At 36.4% G+C, this 18495-nt stretch overlaps 1 protein-coding gene across 3 annotated transcripts in view; it reads left to right on the top strand.

Annotated features, from left to right (window-relative positions):
- grin2da (glutamate receptor, ionotropic, N-methyl D-aspartate 2D, a) overlaps window positions 1-18495 on the top strand; it is a 77995-nt gene that overhangs the window by 35194 nt on the left and 24306 nt on the right. For all 3 annotated transcript variants that reach the window (XM_084423539.1, XM_084423540.1, XM_084423541.1), the window contains exons 3-4: window positions 408-674; window positions 10539-10867. In XM_084423539.1, the coding sequence (XP_084279665.1) occupies window positions 408-674; window positions 10539-10867 (596 nt within the window). The remainder of the gene's footprint in view (window positions 1-407; window positions 675-10538; window positions 10868-18495) is intronic.

Raw genomic sequence — 18495 nt, forward strand, 5'->3', positions numbered from 1 at the left:
CTGAACATTAAACATTAACAGATGTTTCCCTTTACTCAAAAACACTTAAAATAACACTTAATTTCAATATTTACTCTCCATTTCCAGCCTTGTGCTTTTTCTCTTAATTTGATCAGCTTAATCGGTTCCTCAATTCAAGCCTCAAAACTGCTTCCTTAAAACAATTAGGAACATGGTTTTATTAGTGATTTTTTTTTTTCTATACAACATGTCACTGAACCACAATTTTCCTATTAAAATATACACAATACTTTTATTTTTATGAAAATTACAAGAACCATGATTACATTTTTTACAGTGATGTGGAATCTGGCTATGATGCCCTAGACCTTTTAGAAGTACCCCTCTTTATGCAAAATATTATGTTGGAAAGTTTTACTATGTCCCAAATTTTCTTATTCTTACAGGAGAGCGGCTCCGTCTACTTGCAGTTCTTGTGCTCCACTAGCCTGCAGCTGGATGTCATTTTTGAAGTCCTGGAGGAGTTCGATTGGACGGCGTTCTCTGTGGTTACCACACGCCACCACGGCTATGAGGATTTCCTGGCCATGGTAGAAGGCATGATAGATGGCTCCTTCATCGGTTGGGAGAGAAAGAGTGTGGTGATGCTCAACCTGACCGATGACCCGGGAGGGGCTCGCACCCGCAGGCTACTGAAGGAGAATGAAGCACAGGTCAGGAGTGGGAATGGAAAAAATGCTTCCCCCTTTGAATCCTTTCGTAATTTAACACATTATATTATCAGCATAAAATTTGTAGTGAATGTAAAATTTAAACTAACCTGGATTTCAGAATGTCTTAGTATTTGGTTCGTCTCTCTTCTGCTTTAATGACAGCAGCACTCAAGCAGCTGCTTGAACTCAACAAGTTTGTGTTAAACCTGATGATCATGTTCTCCAGCGTGATCAAAGAGCATCTTGAGCTTCAATGGAAGCAAGAACATCTGACTGCCTGTACAAAGAAGTCACATGATCAATGCTACAAATTTATTTACATGTGATTAGTGATATAGAATTAGTGCAGGGTAGTTAGATTTTTTTTCTTCCTATATCATTATTATGGAAGCTTGTTTCTGCCATGGAATAAAACAATTTTAAAGATAATTGGAACGTTTTATTTCACAATTCTGACTTTTATCTCTTAATTGCGAGTTTATATCTTGAAATTCTCTCTTTATGACTTTTTCATAATAAACGCGACTTTATAACATGCAATTCTGACTATAACTCGCAATTGCAAGTTTATATCTCGCAATTCTGACATTATAACTCGCGATTCAGACTTTATAATTCGCAATTGCGAGTTTATATCACGCAATTCTGAACAAAAAATAAATTAATTAATTGTAAGATAAAAAGTCTCAATTACCTTTTTCATTTTTATCCAGTGGCAGAAACAAGCTTCCATACATTATGTATTTTTACATTTTATTAAAAACAGTTGAAATGGTTAATATCCAGATTTTATTTATTTATTTTAATTTCATTTTCTTGTATATCAATTTACTATATTTTTTTCATTCTAAAATTTAAGGTTCATAGTTCAGATTATTTATGTGATATGACTTTTTGTCCCACTTTTTTTAATTAATTATCATTTATTAAGTAATGTTACATATTTATAAATTCTAAAATGATTTATTCCAGGGTTAAAGCACAGATAAAAAAATAAATGATTATGACAGCTCACATGAAATATCCCAGATCTTGGTATTTTCAAAGGGTTCACAATCAACGTTTTTGTTTAATCTGTTCATTTTTCTGTTCATTTATCTTCATGTAAATCATGTAAACCTTTTTTGAACTGCGCTGCAGCTCTTTTTCTCAATTGCGACTGTACAGTTCATACTCTTCCACGGTTTCTTTTCTTTTCATTGAACTAGCATTCCCACTCCACCGCTCCACCAGCTCCCTGTTCATTTTTTCCCATTTTAATTCAAAGTGGCTTCACTGGCAGCACAATTAACAATTGTATTACAAAATCAGTCTTGGTTAATTATAGAAGTATGAATATGACAAAGAAAAGAGAGAAGCCAGCTCTAATGCCCCAGAGCAATTATTCTACAGAAATTCAAAATAAGAAAAATATGGTAAAGCTCCTCATGCATTCTGTAAGTCACTTCCTCCATATTCCCAACTTGATATCTCGATTAACCTTCCCTCTCATCGCTCATGTATTCGTTCCACTCTTTCTTTTTCTTCGCTCTTTCTCTGACTCTACTGCATACTTTGGCCTTTACGTGAAGGCTCCAAAAGAGAAGGAGGTCATGTGACCTACGAAAGGGGAGATGGCATCAGTAATGTTAGAGAGCAGCGTGACATTAAATGACAGTTTCCATCTGACCCAAAGGTGGCCAACTCAATTCCCCACAGGACTGGTCACGCCAGCAGACATCCTCTACGTTCAACAACTTGACTGATTAATTCTCCACAGTGTCCAAGTACCCAGACTTTCAGCCCCTAATCAGTGACTGATACAGGAGCACATTCAAAGTGCCTGTCACGTTTCCCGCATGGAAAAGAATGAGGAAAAAATTGGGGTCAGCTTGATGCTATGCTATTTTTTTTTTTTTTGTTCTCCTCAAAATTATTAAACATCAGTACAGTTTTTGTAAGGGCTCAACAGACACACATTACATCAAAGTGCAGATTTTATCAGCAAGCTTTGTTATAAATGTAAAAACTCTGCCTCCAGTGATTCGCTTTAAAGCATAAGCTTACTCGCTATATTTTATTTTAATAAGCTTGACAAGAGCAGCATGATGATAAATTGTAAACTGCTCCATTGTCAAAGCTGCTATAAGACTAAATAATCCATTCCCTCTTCACATGTGTGTTTAACCCTCAGAGACCCAGTGTAGCAGAATTGCAAAGTTTGTATAAAGCAATGAGCTAATGCATAACAATCTCAAATGAAATTGAATTCAAAACTTTCAAATTTTTCTCATTCTTCGCTTGGGGGTAAAAAGAAGTTTGAAATGCGTGACCAGTGGTGTATCGTTAGCGAACATCCCGACGCTGTCAACACTGCTGAGAGAGTTTAGGTGAATATGTAAATGTATGCTGCGTGCTTTCCTATCAAAAATAAAATACATACACATAACAGTAAAAACTGAAAGCAGAAAGAAAGCTCTCAGATTTAATTAAAATATCTTCATTTGTGTTTTGAAGGTGAACGAAAGTCTTACGGGTTTAGAACGACACGAGGGCAAGTAAAGAACAATTTTACATTTTGGGTGAACTAACCCTTTAATCATAAAATAAACAGAAAAATAAAACCAGTTGGTATGCTTTGCTTATTACTGTGACAAGACAACTTCATTAAAGGAATATTTCACCCAAAAAATAGTGACTTGCAATGCAATGAAACGTGGTTCGAAATCCTATTTAAATCGCATGTCTGGAAATCTGTTTCAGTCTGACCGCTCTGTTCGGATTTCACATGGTTTATGCCACTTTCTCACACCATGTAAACATGTCCAACGTTGTTATAGGAAACATTCTGAAAGTCACTGCAGAAACAAGGTTGTGTTTATGAAATGTACAATATAATGGAGACATGCTGAATTTTGCTCATTTTTGCTTCCTCAGAAGATGTAGTAGTTCAGCATGGTGGATATACTTTTTCATGTTGTAAATAAGACAACATCTGTATTGCAAGTCGCTCCATGTTACGTTTTTTCTTTGCTTATACATGTACCTACCATCGCAACGTCATTGCCATAGAAACTAATGCAGTCAATCCAGAAAAGAAAAGAGCAGCAAGGGACACACAAATTGGATCTGAACAGTTGCGATGCACAATGTAGATGATCAGATTCCAATCGGATACACAAATAATCGTATTTGGACTGACAATGTCAATGTAGCCTAAGACAGTGTCACATTATGGCAGTGGTTTTCAACTCTGGTCCTGGGGACCCACCACTCTGCACATTTTGAATGTCCTTGTTTAACACACCTGACAGATCATCAGCTTGTTTGGAGAGAGCTTCATGAACTGAACTGAGTGTGTCAGGCAAGAAAGACAAACAAAATTTGCAGAGTGGTGGGTCATAGGACCAGGATTGAAAACCACTGCATTATGGTTTTTACAACCATGATCTTAATTTAAAAATTAAACCAGAATTGTGATTTATACCTTTTGGAATTGTACAAGTCTGTCAACAGCCTCTGTTGGACTGATAGTCTCCTTCCCTGAAGCACTTCCTCACCACCAGATTGTTTTTCCAGGGCGTCTTGGACAATCTGATTATACATGCTCGAGGTCCGAGGCTATTCCCCCACCCCCCGGCACGTTGTTAGCCCTGGTTTGCACTGGCCCGACAGTGGAAAAGCGGGTAATACAGGTGACAACTTAAGGCTAGTAAAATAATGGAAGGGAATAATTATATGGACAAATTAGTCATGAAGAAAAACACATGAATACATAGCTGTTTTGTCTTATCCGCATCTCTTGCTAAAGCTGTTGCTGGCCCTTATTGATTGATTTTGCACTGCTCTCTCTGTCTCTTTATGGTCAGTTAGAGAGAGTGAAGAGTATCAGTAGACTGCCTCGAATTCATGGAAGATGTCCTCTTCCACATTGGTGTCTGTCAAAGACTTGAAGGGCTGCAGTTCTTGCTACCCGAATTTGCTTTTCACTGAAAAGTAATTTTAACAATAGCATGAATATAGACATTTCGAGGTTTTTCATATTGAAGTAAAACCTAATTGACCTAATTGACCGCAAACAGCAAAGCTTTGAAACCTGGAAACAAGCCCTGTGGACTTTCTAATTTCAGCTTATGCTTTAAGCATGGTTGCTTTAATTAGCACATTTCTAAGCAGTAGCACATTAACTTACCTACATTGCTTAACGATTGTAAATTCCAAGATGTCTTTACACCTTGATATTGAACTTTCACCAGCACGATGAAAGCTGTTGGTCATTATAAAATTATAACGTCGCTAATGATAAATGAAGTCCAGCGAGTCAGATGCTCCGTATGTCATCTCACAAATGTTACATTAAAGTGAAATTGCAGCTAATTTGCAGTTAATTTGCATTTACTTGAACGTAAACAAATGACTGCAGATGAAGCGTGCATGTCAGACACGTCTCATATGATAAGTGAAAATAAACTGTTCTTTTCATATGCAGCCAGAAAATAAAAAGTTCAACGCCTCTTGCTGGATTGGATGATCATTTTTCTGCACTGCCTTAGTTTTGGAGAAGGGTGTAAAAAAACGCACATGTAAATTCCTGATTATCCAAGGCTGAGCACGTGGGGGTGCACGTAAAAAACTGAATTACTGAATTCAGTTTTTTACTATTATTATGCTCACTATTATTCGTGGAACGTACTGTATTTGCCTGCACAAATGACTTGAAAACATCTAAATTAAGCAGTTGAAAAAATATTATATCTGTTGGAATTATATCTGTACTCTCATGGTCGTCCGCCATTAATCAAAGAGGAAATAATTTGCAAGGACTAGAAATAAGATCCACTCATCACCAGTGTCAATTATGCAAACTCACTGTAATTACACTAACTTTGACCACTGATTTACACTGCAAGTGTTGATGTCATTTAAATCAACACCGGAATCAACACTTTTTAACTCTGGTAAATTACCACCATAAAACAACTCTAAACAACACTGCATATTTTGCTGGTGAGAAGCATCTGATTATTATTATAGCAATATGGATATGATTGCACAAGCTCTGCAATTTGGCTCTCCTGATAAGTCATGTCACGTTTATTTAAAGCATTTTATACAGTAGATTGCTTTAAACCAAGCAGCTTTACATAAATAATAATAAAAAAATTATAATGGCAGTTTCACTTTCAATTAAAATGACTCCTTCATTTTCCACTAAAGTGGCTCTTCAATGTGTTCATGTTTTTACTCACGGATGTCCGACCTCGACAAACTGAACAGAGGAAATAAACCAGAGAAGGACTCCATGTCAAAGGGGGCGGAGCCTCAGAGCACACCTTCCTATTACATCATCGCCACGGACAAATGAAAGTACGAAGGTGTTTACCAGCCGAAGCAAACTTTTCCAGAAAGTTCGCTGTGGCAAGCTGTTTCGAACTCCCGATACGAACTCCAAACGTACTTCGTTTTGTCCTGATTTTGTTCTAAATGATGTCGCATCAGTCCGTTCTTCGATTTCACAAGAAGTATATCGGGGCCTTAAATGCCCAGTGTTGCAATTTTGCAATGCTTTTCCAAATTATACCCTGATGCAAATGTATCTATATGTTTTCTTTTTAAACAACTAATGGCTTCCTAGAGCAGTGCTCGACATTAATGCTTTTTTTGAAGGGGCAAGTAAAAGTAGCCTGATTAAAATGTCATTAATAAAATATCACTAGCCACCAAAAATGTGGGTGCAAAAAGGATTCAGATTTGATTACATTCAGTGTAAATGGCGATAGATAATGGACAATGAAATTACATTAAAGGGGTGGTTGATTTATGATTTCACTTTTCTAACTTTAGTTAGTGTGTAATGTTGCTGTTTGAGCATAAACAACATCTGCAAAGTTTAAAGCAAAGGAAGATATTTGCTGTTAAAGAAATTGTTTTTTAAGGACTACAACAAAAGGCTAGTAGGGACTACATGACATTCCTCCCGAGTTAGTGATATCACTAACCCTACAATTAATCACAGGCTCAGCTCCCTCCTACTTTCACTCACTCCTACGAGTCTACATCCCTACCAGAAGCCTACAATCGGTCAAAGAGCGACGTCTCGTGGTTCTATCACAGAAAGCCACAAAATCACTTTCCAGAACATTCTCATTCACAGTTCCATGCTGGTGGAACGCTCTCCCCACCCTCATCCGGAATGCAGAATCCCTGACAACATTCAAAAGACAGCTGAAAACCCATCTCTTCCGTGATCACTTAACCTCATAAAAAAAAAAAAAAAATAAAAAAAAAAAACTTCCCTTTCCCTTTAAAACCTCTCTTATCGGGCTTATGCTACTCTGAATAATGCCTGAACTTCGTATTTTGAGCACTTCTTGCATTGTTTTTGCCTCTTCGTGATGACTCGCTTAATTTAGTCCTAATTTGAAAGTCGCTTTGGATAAAAGCGTCTGCTAAATGACTAAATGTAAATGTACAATTGACATAAACCCCGCCCCCGGGAACACGCAGTCCATGTTGAGCAGAGGAAGAGTTGTTGTAGTAGAGCACATTTGATAGTCTGATCAAGATGTCGCATCCGTCTTTGCACATGCAATACAGTACGTAACACAAATGCAATAGCATGTCACTGTGTAGACATCTTACAACAGTTCCCAGACAAGCGATTTCTAGATTATCATGACAGAATATGCCAATCAAAGACTTGAAGATAGTTAACTCCGCATCAGCAGCATAAATTCATCAACTAACCATTCAGAAACGTCCTGTTGCATTCTACATGTTGTCACTTCTTGAGTCTCTCCATAATTGTCCGACTCCAGTTAAACCATTTTAACATTTACATTTTTTTTTGTTTTTATATTTATAACATCTTGACCCACTGCTCTGCACATTTTGTATGCCCTTATTTAATAGTTAATAGTACATGAGTTACGATTTAGAGACAATATAGATTTTTTGTTTTCGTCAACCAAAGTAGTTCCAAACAAAGCCAAAGCAGAACTGTTGTGTGTGTCCAAACAACACACTGCAGTGATTTGTTTTTGAATGAATCGGGTGAGTCTGTGATTCAATGACAGACAGTCACTTGTTCATAAAGACAGACAGTCACTTGTTTTATTCTTGAATGAATCAGCCATTTGAATGAATCCATTGAATGAACCACCTACTGGTGGTTTAGTTCATTTTTATGTTTAAAAGTACCTTTTAATTTTTTTTCTCCAATATTTTATATTTGGATATTTAGAAAATGTTATTTAAAACATTAATCTCATAACATTATTTATGCAGTTTAAATGCATCCATGCCACCTAAGCTTAATTAAACAGTCTGTGTACATACATCTAAATACCACTTTAATTGCAGCTTTCCTCTGCAGTGAAAACATGGATTTTGTTCTTACTAATTTCATTTAATTGGTAACAGCCCTTCAGTGTCTTATTATTATAATTGAATATATTGATAAAATGTAAGAATTTGACACACAAGATGACGCGTATTTAAAATATTAAGATAAAATGCTATTTATAAAGGTACAAAATTCCCTGGAAATCAAAGGGACTAATATCACAAATCTGCTGATTTAAGCAAGTAAGCACCGATAGAACACTGATGAGAATATTGTTTCAGAATTACATTTACATTCTTTTCGGACAGGATTTTTTTTTTTTTTACTTGGACAAGCACATAACAAGGCTTAATGTTGAGCCCTGTCTAAAGAAATACTGAAAGGTGAAAAAACATCATCACGTCAGTAATGTCAATGCTTGGGTGTCTGAGGTTAAAATGGGCAGATTGAATGGAACCAGTGCCACGTGACAGAATTTTCATCAACTGCAAGTTTACTTTAACTGCCCAATTTTTTATATCCTCCTGGGACCCAGAAAAAAAAAGTTTTTTGAATTTAGTTTTTTTCCATGTCATCACACTGTTTAGAGCACAATAAACAAATGGTAAAAAAACATTTTTGAAAAATAATATTTTATTCATACGTTATGCTCTGTAGTGGACACCAGGACTAAGTTGTTTAAAAAATAAAATGACATGAAATTATATGTATAGGCAAAAACAATGGGATTTTTTTTTCAATCACCAATAAATTTGGGGGTTTCAGGATTTTTTCAACCAAAATTTGTATAAAGATTATTCTCAACTATGTTATGCAAGAAATAACGGAATGAATTGATACACCATTTTACTTTATGCAATATGTGGGTAAAATGTCCATAAATTAATATTCCCATTCAATGCAATGTATCTATAAACTGTATCTAATTTGCACCCTAATGTGTTCTAGGAGCAACATTTAATGAAAAAAGAAGTGTAATAATTGGAGTAATAATTGGCAACATTTTAATAATAATATCTAATATTTCATAGGAATATTGATGTATAATTTATTTCCATATTCACTTCTTGTGTCTCACAAAATGCCTGATAAACATGATTTAAGTCTTGATGTCCTCTACAGTGGACATTATGAAATCAATGCCCTGTTCTGTAACAGAAAATATTTTTTTTATTTGAAACCCCATAACATTTTCCTGAGATGTTGTTTTATGAAATACAATTTGAAAAGTAGTCCAATTTAAATTATAATTACAATATATTATCATATTTCCATAAGAATGCTACATTTGATCACTAAATTAATGTCAGACATTTTTAAAGACCAAGGAGAAGTTGTTTTCATGGTGAAACCTCCAAACATTTGGTGTCTCTGAAAAGTCCTGAATGTGCTCTTTACAGGACACCCAGGTTGTGTCATGTGACATGTATGATGTCAGAGAAATTCACTAAAATATAATGTCCACTACAGTGGACAAAAGTCTATTCTTGGGTCCCAGGAGGATATATACGAAAAATACCACAAAAAGCAGAAAATAAGACCAACAGCCATTTAAAAAAAAAAACTAAAAAAAACATTTAAGGGTGTAGTCCAATAGCCAGGGCCTAGTCTTGCCCCTGCTGTCTATTGATTCCACACTACTACTTTCACTACAATTGTTATACTGTTTGAATTTTTGGAGGATTGGAGGTCACCAGTCAACAACCCTCAAGAGTAGTTTTATCTCCCTGTGAGAAGCCTGTGGCTACATGTCAACAAGTGGGATAAGCAATACATCTCCAGCAAGAAAAACAAGACCCGTATCAGAGTGATTTTAAGATGTCTGACATCTCTGACCTTTTTTGAAATGTGTGTGTAAAAAGCCCTCGTACATCACATCCCGGGTTTGAGTTTTATAAAAAACACCTTTGGTCGTGCTAAAGATATTGACGAACATGTGCTAGCGCATGGATAACAAGCTCACCGGATCACTCTGTTCCGACAGGAAATTTTCTCAAATCATTGAAGTATTATGAGCAGCCAGAAAGAGCTTATTGAGCTTGATGACTGTAATATGCTTTTTGTTTTTTTCGCTGGAGACCCTTTAAGTTAAAGTCGACGTGATATTCATGTTACAATGATATTCGTGTTCTTCGGTATTCTTAGCAGGACCAATGATGTTTTTATTAACATTAAAGGGATTGTTCCCCCAAAAATGAAAATTTTGTCATCACTTACTCGCCCTCAAGTTGTTTCCAAACCTTTATGAGTTTCTTTCTTCCGCTGAACACAAAAGAAGATATTTTAAAGAATGTTGGTAATCAACATTTGACGTAAGCCATTGACTTCCATAGTCAGTGGCTACCATCAACTATCTGAACACAAAATATCTACTTTTGTGTTCAGCAGAAGAAACAAACTCATACAGGTTTGGAACAACATGAGGGTGAGTAAGTGAACTTTCTCTTTAAGTAAATGCATTTTGATTTTATGCTGACTTTAAAAGGACAAAGTGGTCCATTTGAATACTTATTCTATTCTCGCTCTACCACTCTTTACAGGTGAGACTCCTGTATTGCTCACAGGAAGAAGCAGGACACATTTTTAAGGCTGCATGGGCATCAGGGCAGGCTACTCCCTCACACATGTGGTTTGCGGTGGGCCCGGGTCTGGCAGGACTTGGTCTTGAGGGTCTACCCAAGGCTGTGTTTGCTGTGAGGCCACAGGGATGGAGGGACGAGCCACGACGGCGAATCGCAAAGGGTGTGTCGGTACTGACGCACGGTGCTATGGCTTTGCGTAGGGAGTATCCTGGGGCTCGAGGGACGAGCTTCGCGGGGAACTGCATGATGGATGGAAATCAAACCCAGAGGGTGCCAGATAGGATCAGGTAAGAAAATCTACTTGATTGCTGATAGGTTCACAGCTTTGTTTGATGTACATCCATGTCTCGTGCATGGTACAGTATACCGTTCAAAAGTTTTGGGTCAGTACAGTTTTTTTATGTTTTTGTCTCTTATGCTCACCTAGGGTGTATTCATTTGTGACAAAATTCAGTAAAACAGTAATATTGTGAAATTATTGCAATTTCTATTTTAATATTGTTTAAAATATAATTTATTCCTGTGATGGCAAAGCTGAATTTTCAGCAGTCAGTCACATTATCCTTCAGAAATCATTCTATTATGCAGATTTGGTTTTAAAGAAGCATTTCTTATTATTATGAATGTTGAAAACAGTTATGCTGCTTATTTTATTTGTGAAAACCACAGATTCTTTAATGAACTGTAATTTGAAAATAGATAAGTCTTACTATCACTTTTGATCAATTTAATATGTTCTTGCTGAATAAAAGTTTTAATTTATTTTAATATTTACGTATATAAATCTTACTGTTCCCAAACTTTTTAACGGAATCTTTTAAAGATCTCATAAAATAACTTGACGAGTGTAGATTTGGAGGCATTTTCTCATTCTGATATGAATTTCATTGGTTGAAAATCTGTGAAGTGCAGGGTGAGAGTTTTGTAGAGAAAGACTGTAAATAAATGCAAATATACACTAAAAGCAGATTATGTCACTTTTAAAGGTGAACTAAGTAACTTTTTTTACCTTAACTGAACAGCTTCGGAGTCATTGGAATGGTTATATTACTTATTTCGGGTTGAATGGTGGTCGTTTCGCACCCCCCTGGTGCCCGTGAGCGGGAAATACGCACTTGCAACTTGCAAGGAAGTCTCGCGTGATATCAGGTCTCGCGATGTAAACAATTGCTTTACGGCCAAAAGAAATCTGCTAAAATGCCGTCATTATTGCGCTCCCTCACGCTGTTCGAACCCGAATGAAGAAGACGTTTTAAAGAATGTCCCATCTGCTTTGATGTCGTTGATCTGCTAGCCTCTGGTGTCTGAGAATAGCCAACGAGTTTTTACAACAGTGTTGTCAAATATCTATTCCGAAGCTGTGGGGGGAGCTCTAGAGAGAAACCTGCGAGCAAAAAGCGAGAATACAGCGAAGAAATCCCGAAGTTACTGAATGCAGCTTTAAGAGTACACTAGCATATCAATGGCATGCAAGCTAAAACTTGATAAAACATGTGTGATGTCTTTAGATAATAATGAACAAGTCTTTTATTTTTTAACCATGATCTGCACATGATCCAGCTGCATTTAAAAGAATAAAATAATACTGACCATAATGCATTCCAGACCGTTCCATTTAAAATTGTTAAAGCTTTCATTTGATAAATATGTATTACGTTTTGGATGTAATATATCTCCCCACAGTCTCCTAACACAAACTGAAACCCTTCATTTCAAGCTGTGCATAACTGGTGTTAATTATGTATGAACACTACATTGACTTTGCACTGTTAGAGGAAATGGCCCTAAACCGGGTACATCATGAGCAGCAAAGCAAAACAAAAAAGAATCTAACGAGTTCCCGTTTCATCTCTTGCCGTGCAAAATTCAAAGACTAGTGCGATTGTGATGACTGAATCAAAACCCAGTGTTGTCTGTTACCTGGGTCTCTTTTCACCCATAACCCCAGTGAGGCCACATGTGTTCAGTCACACACACAAGCCCTTAACCTGAATTTGATTTGTGTTTGACAGCCCATACTGCAGGGATTTGCTGCCTGTCAGTCATGCTTCTCACAAATCACTCAAAAAAAAAAAAAAAATCTGGCCTCAAACAGCATTGTTGACTTGTCTTTTATGGTGGAGGGAGCTCTCTTGGAAATGTTTGTGTCACTCAGGCATGAACTGCGGGAATCATAAATCTTTTAAGCACCTTCAAAAGTCAATCACTTAAACATGCCATCAATTTAGGTTAGCTGACCTGGCCAGTTCATTTTCATTTTGAGCCTTCTCTCAAGCCCACTTTACCAGCACGATTATCAATCATCAGATTTTGTTTAGTGTGACATCTGCATATTAGGTGTAACCAAGTTGTCCATGTTTTAAAGTTAATATTTTTGCCTGAAAAGGGATTTGCATCTCTACCTCAAAGTATTGCAACATCTATTCCTTTAAGGGGAGCCAGTGGACAATCTGTACACTTTAGAATTCGCAGCTATTTTTTACTCAAGGTTTTCCCATTGATCTCTTTTCATTAGCGCTGAGCACGGAATCACATCTATAGATATTTTGCAAGTGTTTTCATACAGGCTCACTCTGTAGCCTGTATCCCCCCCCCACCCCCCCCACCCTTATTTTGAAATCATTGCAACCTGCATTTGAATGAACTCTTATTTGATCTCTTCTTTTTCAAATAAAAATAGAAGTTCTACTTTGCATATTGCCTATTTTTAGGACCATTAAGATTGTGACACTGCAACATTATTTTCATGACAAATAAGCATATTTTCCTTCCACATTTCATTACGGCAATATATCAGGATATTTTACTTTCAAGTTTATATACTCTCATTATTTTCAAACGTGATTCTCATTAGTTTCTTATTAAATGACTCACCATTTAAATAATATACCATTATTTGTTTCATGATATGGTAATGAGTGAGACTGTAGCTATTGAATTCTGGGCCCCTATAAAAAAAAAAAAAACATTGATGTGGGCCCCCAATGTCCTCCACTCATGTCATGTACCATAACGGTAGGCCTATAATATATGGGCATGGAGGCTCACATCTGGTGCCATGCACCTAATAAGGATTTCTTACAAAATAACCAAAACATACAAATAAATAAATGCTTTTACTTATTTTATATAAATGTATATACAAAGTTGATTATAAATATTATATCAAAACAGTGGCATTTAGCGATTAATAACTACTTATTGTTTAAAGTCATCAAGCAATTATGCAAGACAAAATAATAAAATAACAACAAAAGACAAGAAATTAATAAAATGATCAAATAAAATCAAATTTTTTTTTTTCATACCAGCAATATAATAGGCCTATAAAATGTCGGTAACAAGGTTAATTAGTTAACATTAGTTAATGTATTAACTACCAAGGAGAAATACGTTTATTATAGTGCTTATTAATCTTTGGTAATGTTAGTTAAGAAATATACAGCTGTTCATTGTTTGTTCATGTTAGTTCACAGTGCATTAATGTTAACAAATACAACCTTTGATTTTAATAATGTATTAGTAAATGTTGAAATTAATATTAACTAAGAATAATAAATGCTGTAGAAGTATTGTTCATTCTTAGTTCATGTTGAACCTTATTGTAAAGTGTTACCAAATTGTCTTTCCAGGCAGTCTCATGTCTAACAGCTGAGATAAATATTCAGAAATTAAAAAGAATGCAGTCAAATGTGAAATAAAACCACTTAAGTTTCTCATTGTCTTCATTTTTGATGAAGATAACGTACTGCTATTTGATTAAATAAAGCAACAAAAAAAAGTATCCATCAAGAGCAGTGAGTTGTATTCGCGTTTTCTTGACAGTATTATCTTAAACATTTTTCATCAGCAGCCGGCAGGTCTGTGTTCAATGTGAAACGCATATCCATTTTTCTGCGTGTTATACAAACCAACAAACTACATAATAGCGCAATAGACTAAAACTAATCACACGCCGGTATACAGTAGCCTAATGAAATGCACCAGCAGGAGGGCGCAGGCAGCAGCTCTTATCTATGGCATGATCGGCATCCCATCACATTGACATCTCTACACTGACTGCACTAACCTGTCTTGTTAAAGAACGTTTTGATAGGCTGATTAAGCAGTTCTCCTGGCCTTCCTCTCCTTTTCATGATGTTACTAGTACCCAAACAGTTTCAGTCAGTCTCACTTACAATGAAATTTTTACTACTAAATTCAACCGTTCTCGGAGCTGCCTAAACTGTGATTGGTTCTGGTTACTGCTGGAGTGGGACTTGCGATTTTATTGGGTCCCTCCGCTGTTTGTCGCTGACTGAGCTGAAATAATAAATAACCATCAGACTAAACCATTTTTAGGAAGGGGAGTGAGAGGAGATATTTGGAAAATGTTAGTTTTCATTGAACTCTCAGGCATACAAATCAATATACTATAATGATTCATAAGAGTAGGGCAATATATAGCATAACTACTGGATTTAGTGGGGCCACTATAATTGTTACCACCTTTCACCACACTAGCGAAGGCCCTGGTCACAATGCAAAGACAATGTTCCCTTGGACACCATTAGCTTTAATTGTATGGACAAAAACGGTATTAAAAATATCACCGTTTAGAACGACATTAGGGTAATTGATGACTGACTTTTTGAACAAATAGGCTGCATTTTCTTTAAGCAAAATATCATTTCTATTTCTTTAGATTTTTCAAGTGAAATATGACCTGAAAATGTTTCATAACAGGTATGGTGAAATTCTTTGACCTCACTATATTCCAGCATGATCTGCTTTCCAATCAACGGCATAAGTTCACTGATTTACAGGCACGGTTACTGAATTTATATTGAGATTTTGTCTCTGACCGTCGCACGTACGGTCATCTACTCTGGGAACAGTATATTCCAGTTACTCAAGTTTAAATATGGTGGCAGATGTGCCGCGAGCTGTTCCTAAATCAGTCATTAGAGGCTGGTGCAGGAGACAAGAGCGCTGGCATTACTATGAGTAAGCATATTGCAACAGACCTGTTGCCCCCTACTGCTAACTTTTTGTTACTGCCTAAGCCAATAGAGTGTGATGAATGCTCACCTGCACTCCTTCCCACTGTTATTCATCTCCTTTCAACTTTTTCACCCTCTTTTTGGGCTGTTTTTTTTCTCTTCTCATTCTTGCTCTGTCATTCTTTTCCCCTCTTTTTCACGTCCTCCCACTCTTTCATGCCCATGCGTTTCTCAGTCCCTGCACTCTTTCATAATAACTCTCCTCTCTCGTCATGTCGACATTACTTCCCCCCACTCTAATTCCATCTCTTTATCTCATACTCTTCGCTCTTTCTCGCACTCATTCTTTCCTGTCCCCCTCCTTTTCTCCCACCCTTTTGTTGGCCCCCACTGTCTTATCCCTTCATTTTTCCTCTCCGCTCTCGTCTTGCCCCTGCGGGCGGCTATAAAGAGGCATACATGCAGTGTCGTTTTGCATGTAAATAGGATAATTGGTTATGGTGCGCTGAGTGGGGGAAATATCACAGACTGTCACCAATGGAACTGATCTCACAGCCACACGGCTTCACCCACACACACTCAAACTCAATCTTATTCTCACTCATTCATTCACTCAAGGTCTGCTCCATCCCTCATTCGCTCACTCTTACACCCACTTCCTCTTATTAACTCATGCTGTCTGTGCAGGATGTCGCTGCAGTATTGACGTCTTCAGCCAACTTTGCCAACTTCCCCTCTCTCTCTCTCTCTCTCTCTCTCTCTCTCTCTCTCTCTCTCTCTCTCTCTCTCTCTCTCTCTCTCTCTCTCTCTCTCTCTCTCTCTCTCTCTCTCTCTCTCTATCTATCTATCTATCTATCTATCTATCTATCTATCTATCTCTGGTTGTGTCTTAAAACCTTGTGAGCTGCTTATCTAGACATTTTTTTTAGACATCACAGGCATATAGGAACATTTCTACTTTTGTTGCATTTTTGTGCATTATTGATGTGTGTGAATTTTCCTGCATAGGCTTAATTTTTGGGCATCATACAGTACTAGGTGCACTAGGTACATTTTTTTGGCCATCCTGACTGCATTATGGGTGGGTTTTAACAGTCATATGTAGAACATTTTTGAGCATCATTAGATTAATTTGAAGGATCATACTGTAGATGCGTTTGAAGGATTCTTCAGCTACTGCAAGGCACATTTTTGGGCATCATAGGCACATTAAAACATTCCTAAACAGCATTTCTAGCCATTAGGTTCATGCAAATGTTTTCAAACATTCTACAGTGACAATTGTTGAGCATCATAGATATGTTTGAAGGGTCCGATCTTGTCCATTTCAACAAGCAGCATTTTTGGGTAGCATATGTGTGTCAAACGTTCACAGACAGCAGTTTTGGGCATCATTAGAACATTCCTGCCTAGAAAGCCATAGATAAACCTATAGGCCTTTTTTGGGCATCATGCACATTTGAACTCTACCTCGACTGTTTTTTGTGGACATTATGCCCTTGCATCCTGGAAAACCTTGAAAACCTGGAAAATTGATGGTAAAATTTCCAGTCCTGGAAAACACATGGGAAATTAGAGAATGTAAAATGTTCTGGAAAATCTTGTTGTCATGGAATTTCTTTTAACAAAAGAGTAGATTTCTGGCCCAAACCAATTAACGTTAGTTGCAGAAAGTGCTATGTTCAGGGATGCTGAGTTTTGACATTTAAGAGAAGTATTTTGAATGATGATGTTTAGTCATGTGTTGCCACTTGCAGCCGTTAGCTAATGTTATTAACTGCTCAAATATATACAGCGAATGTCGTCTGGTAAGCACCTAATTCAGTAACTAACTAAAGCAGTCACACAGTCTTTTTTATTTAGTTCTGATTGATGTCAAAAGTACTGATACTTTGGTACCAAGTCGATATTAAACTGTTAAAAATTGTGTAATTACAGTATATTCCAGGTTAATAATTGCATTAATTTCACAGTAATTCCATAGTAGGACTTCCCTTGCATCTACCTGCAATCTTGGAAATTTCTTGTAAAATCTACAATATCATACTGCATTTCTACAGTGCATATGTACTTTGAATGTACCCAGCATGCAGTGCGGCATTAATAAATTATGCTGTGGAGTTTCTTGATTCTTGTTGGTTTTACCCGTGCTGCTGAACTTATTTTTGGTTCACTTGTAGCAGTTTGTGGTGTTTGTTTATTTTGTAATGTTCAGAATTGATATTTTATTATTATTATTATTATTATTTGTTGTCGTTGTCACCATGTAGTGTTTTGTATGTCGAGAATTGATTGAAAAAAAATCTTGTGTTGCAAGATGATGTCACACCTTTCAAAGATAAATCTCAGCAGCTGCTTTATTGTGAAATATCCATCTACAAATAATTATAAATTTGAAATTACACTAATAATAGCGTTTAACTTAAAATCAGCCAATTCACTTATTTTAAATTCTAGCTTGTTTTAACAAATATTTTCATTTGTCACACTTCTTACTTGACTAGATCAGAAATTTGAATATGAATGTACAAGGTCCAAGATCCCAAGCAAATGGAACACTAATCACCATTATAGTGACTTCAAAACAATTACAGTAATAAACCGTATAATCGTACAGTGGCAGGGTTAAAGACAACTTTATAATGTGAATTCAAAGTAAACCAAGAGCAGTAAATTACTGTGAGATGTCATTATCATGTTGATTAACAATAATTCATAAGAAAATGACACAGGCCAGCATGCATTCATTTCACTGTAAATTCCGGATTACAGTAATTTATTGTAAAATAACACTCTTTAATCCTGGAAATTCCTGGACATTTTTTACAATGTAGACTTTTTCAACAAGCAGCATTTTTGGAAATGACGTTGATTTTAGACGTGCACTCAGGTGTTGCATAATTTGCAGCATATTTTATTAATGAAAGAAGTTT

The sequence above is a fragment of the Rutilus rutilus genome (genome assembly GCF_951802725.1).
Source record: "Rutilus rutilus genome assembly, chromosome: 11".
In the NCBI taxonomy this organism is placed as follows: Eukaryota; Metazoa; Chordata; class Actinopteri; order Cypriniformes; family Leuciscidae; genus Rutilus; species Rutilus rutilus.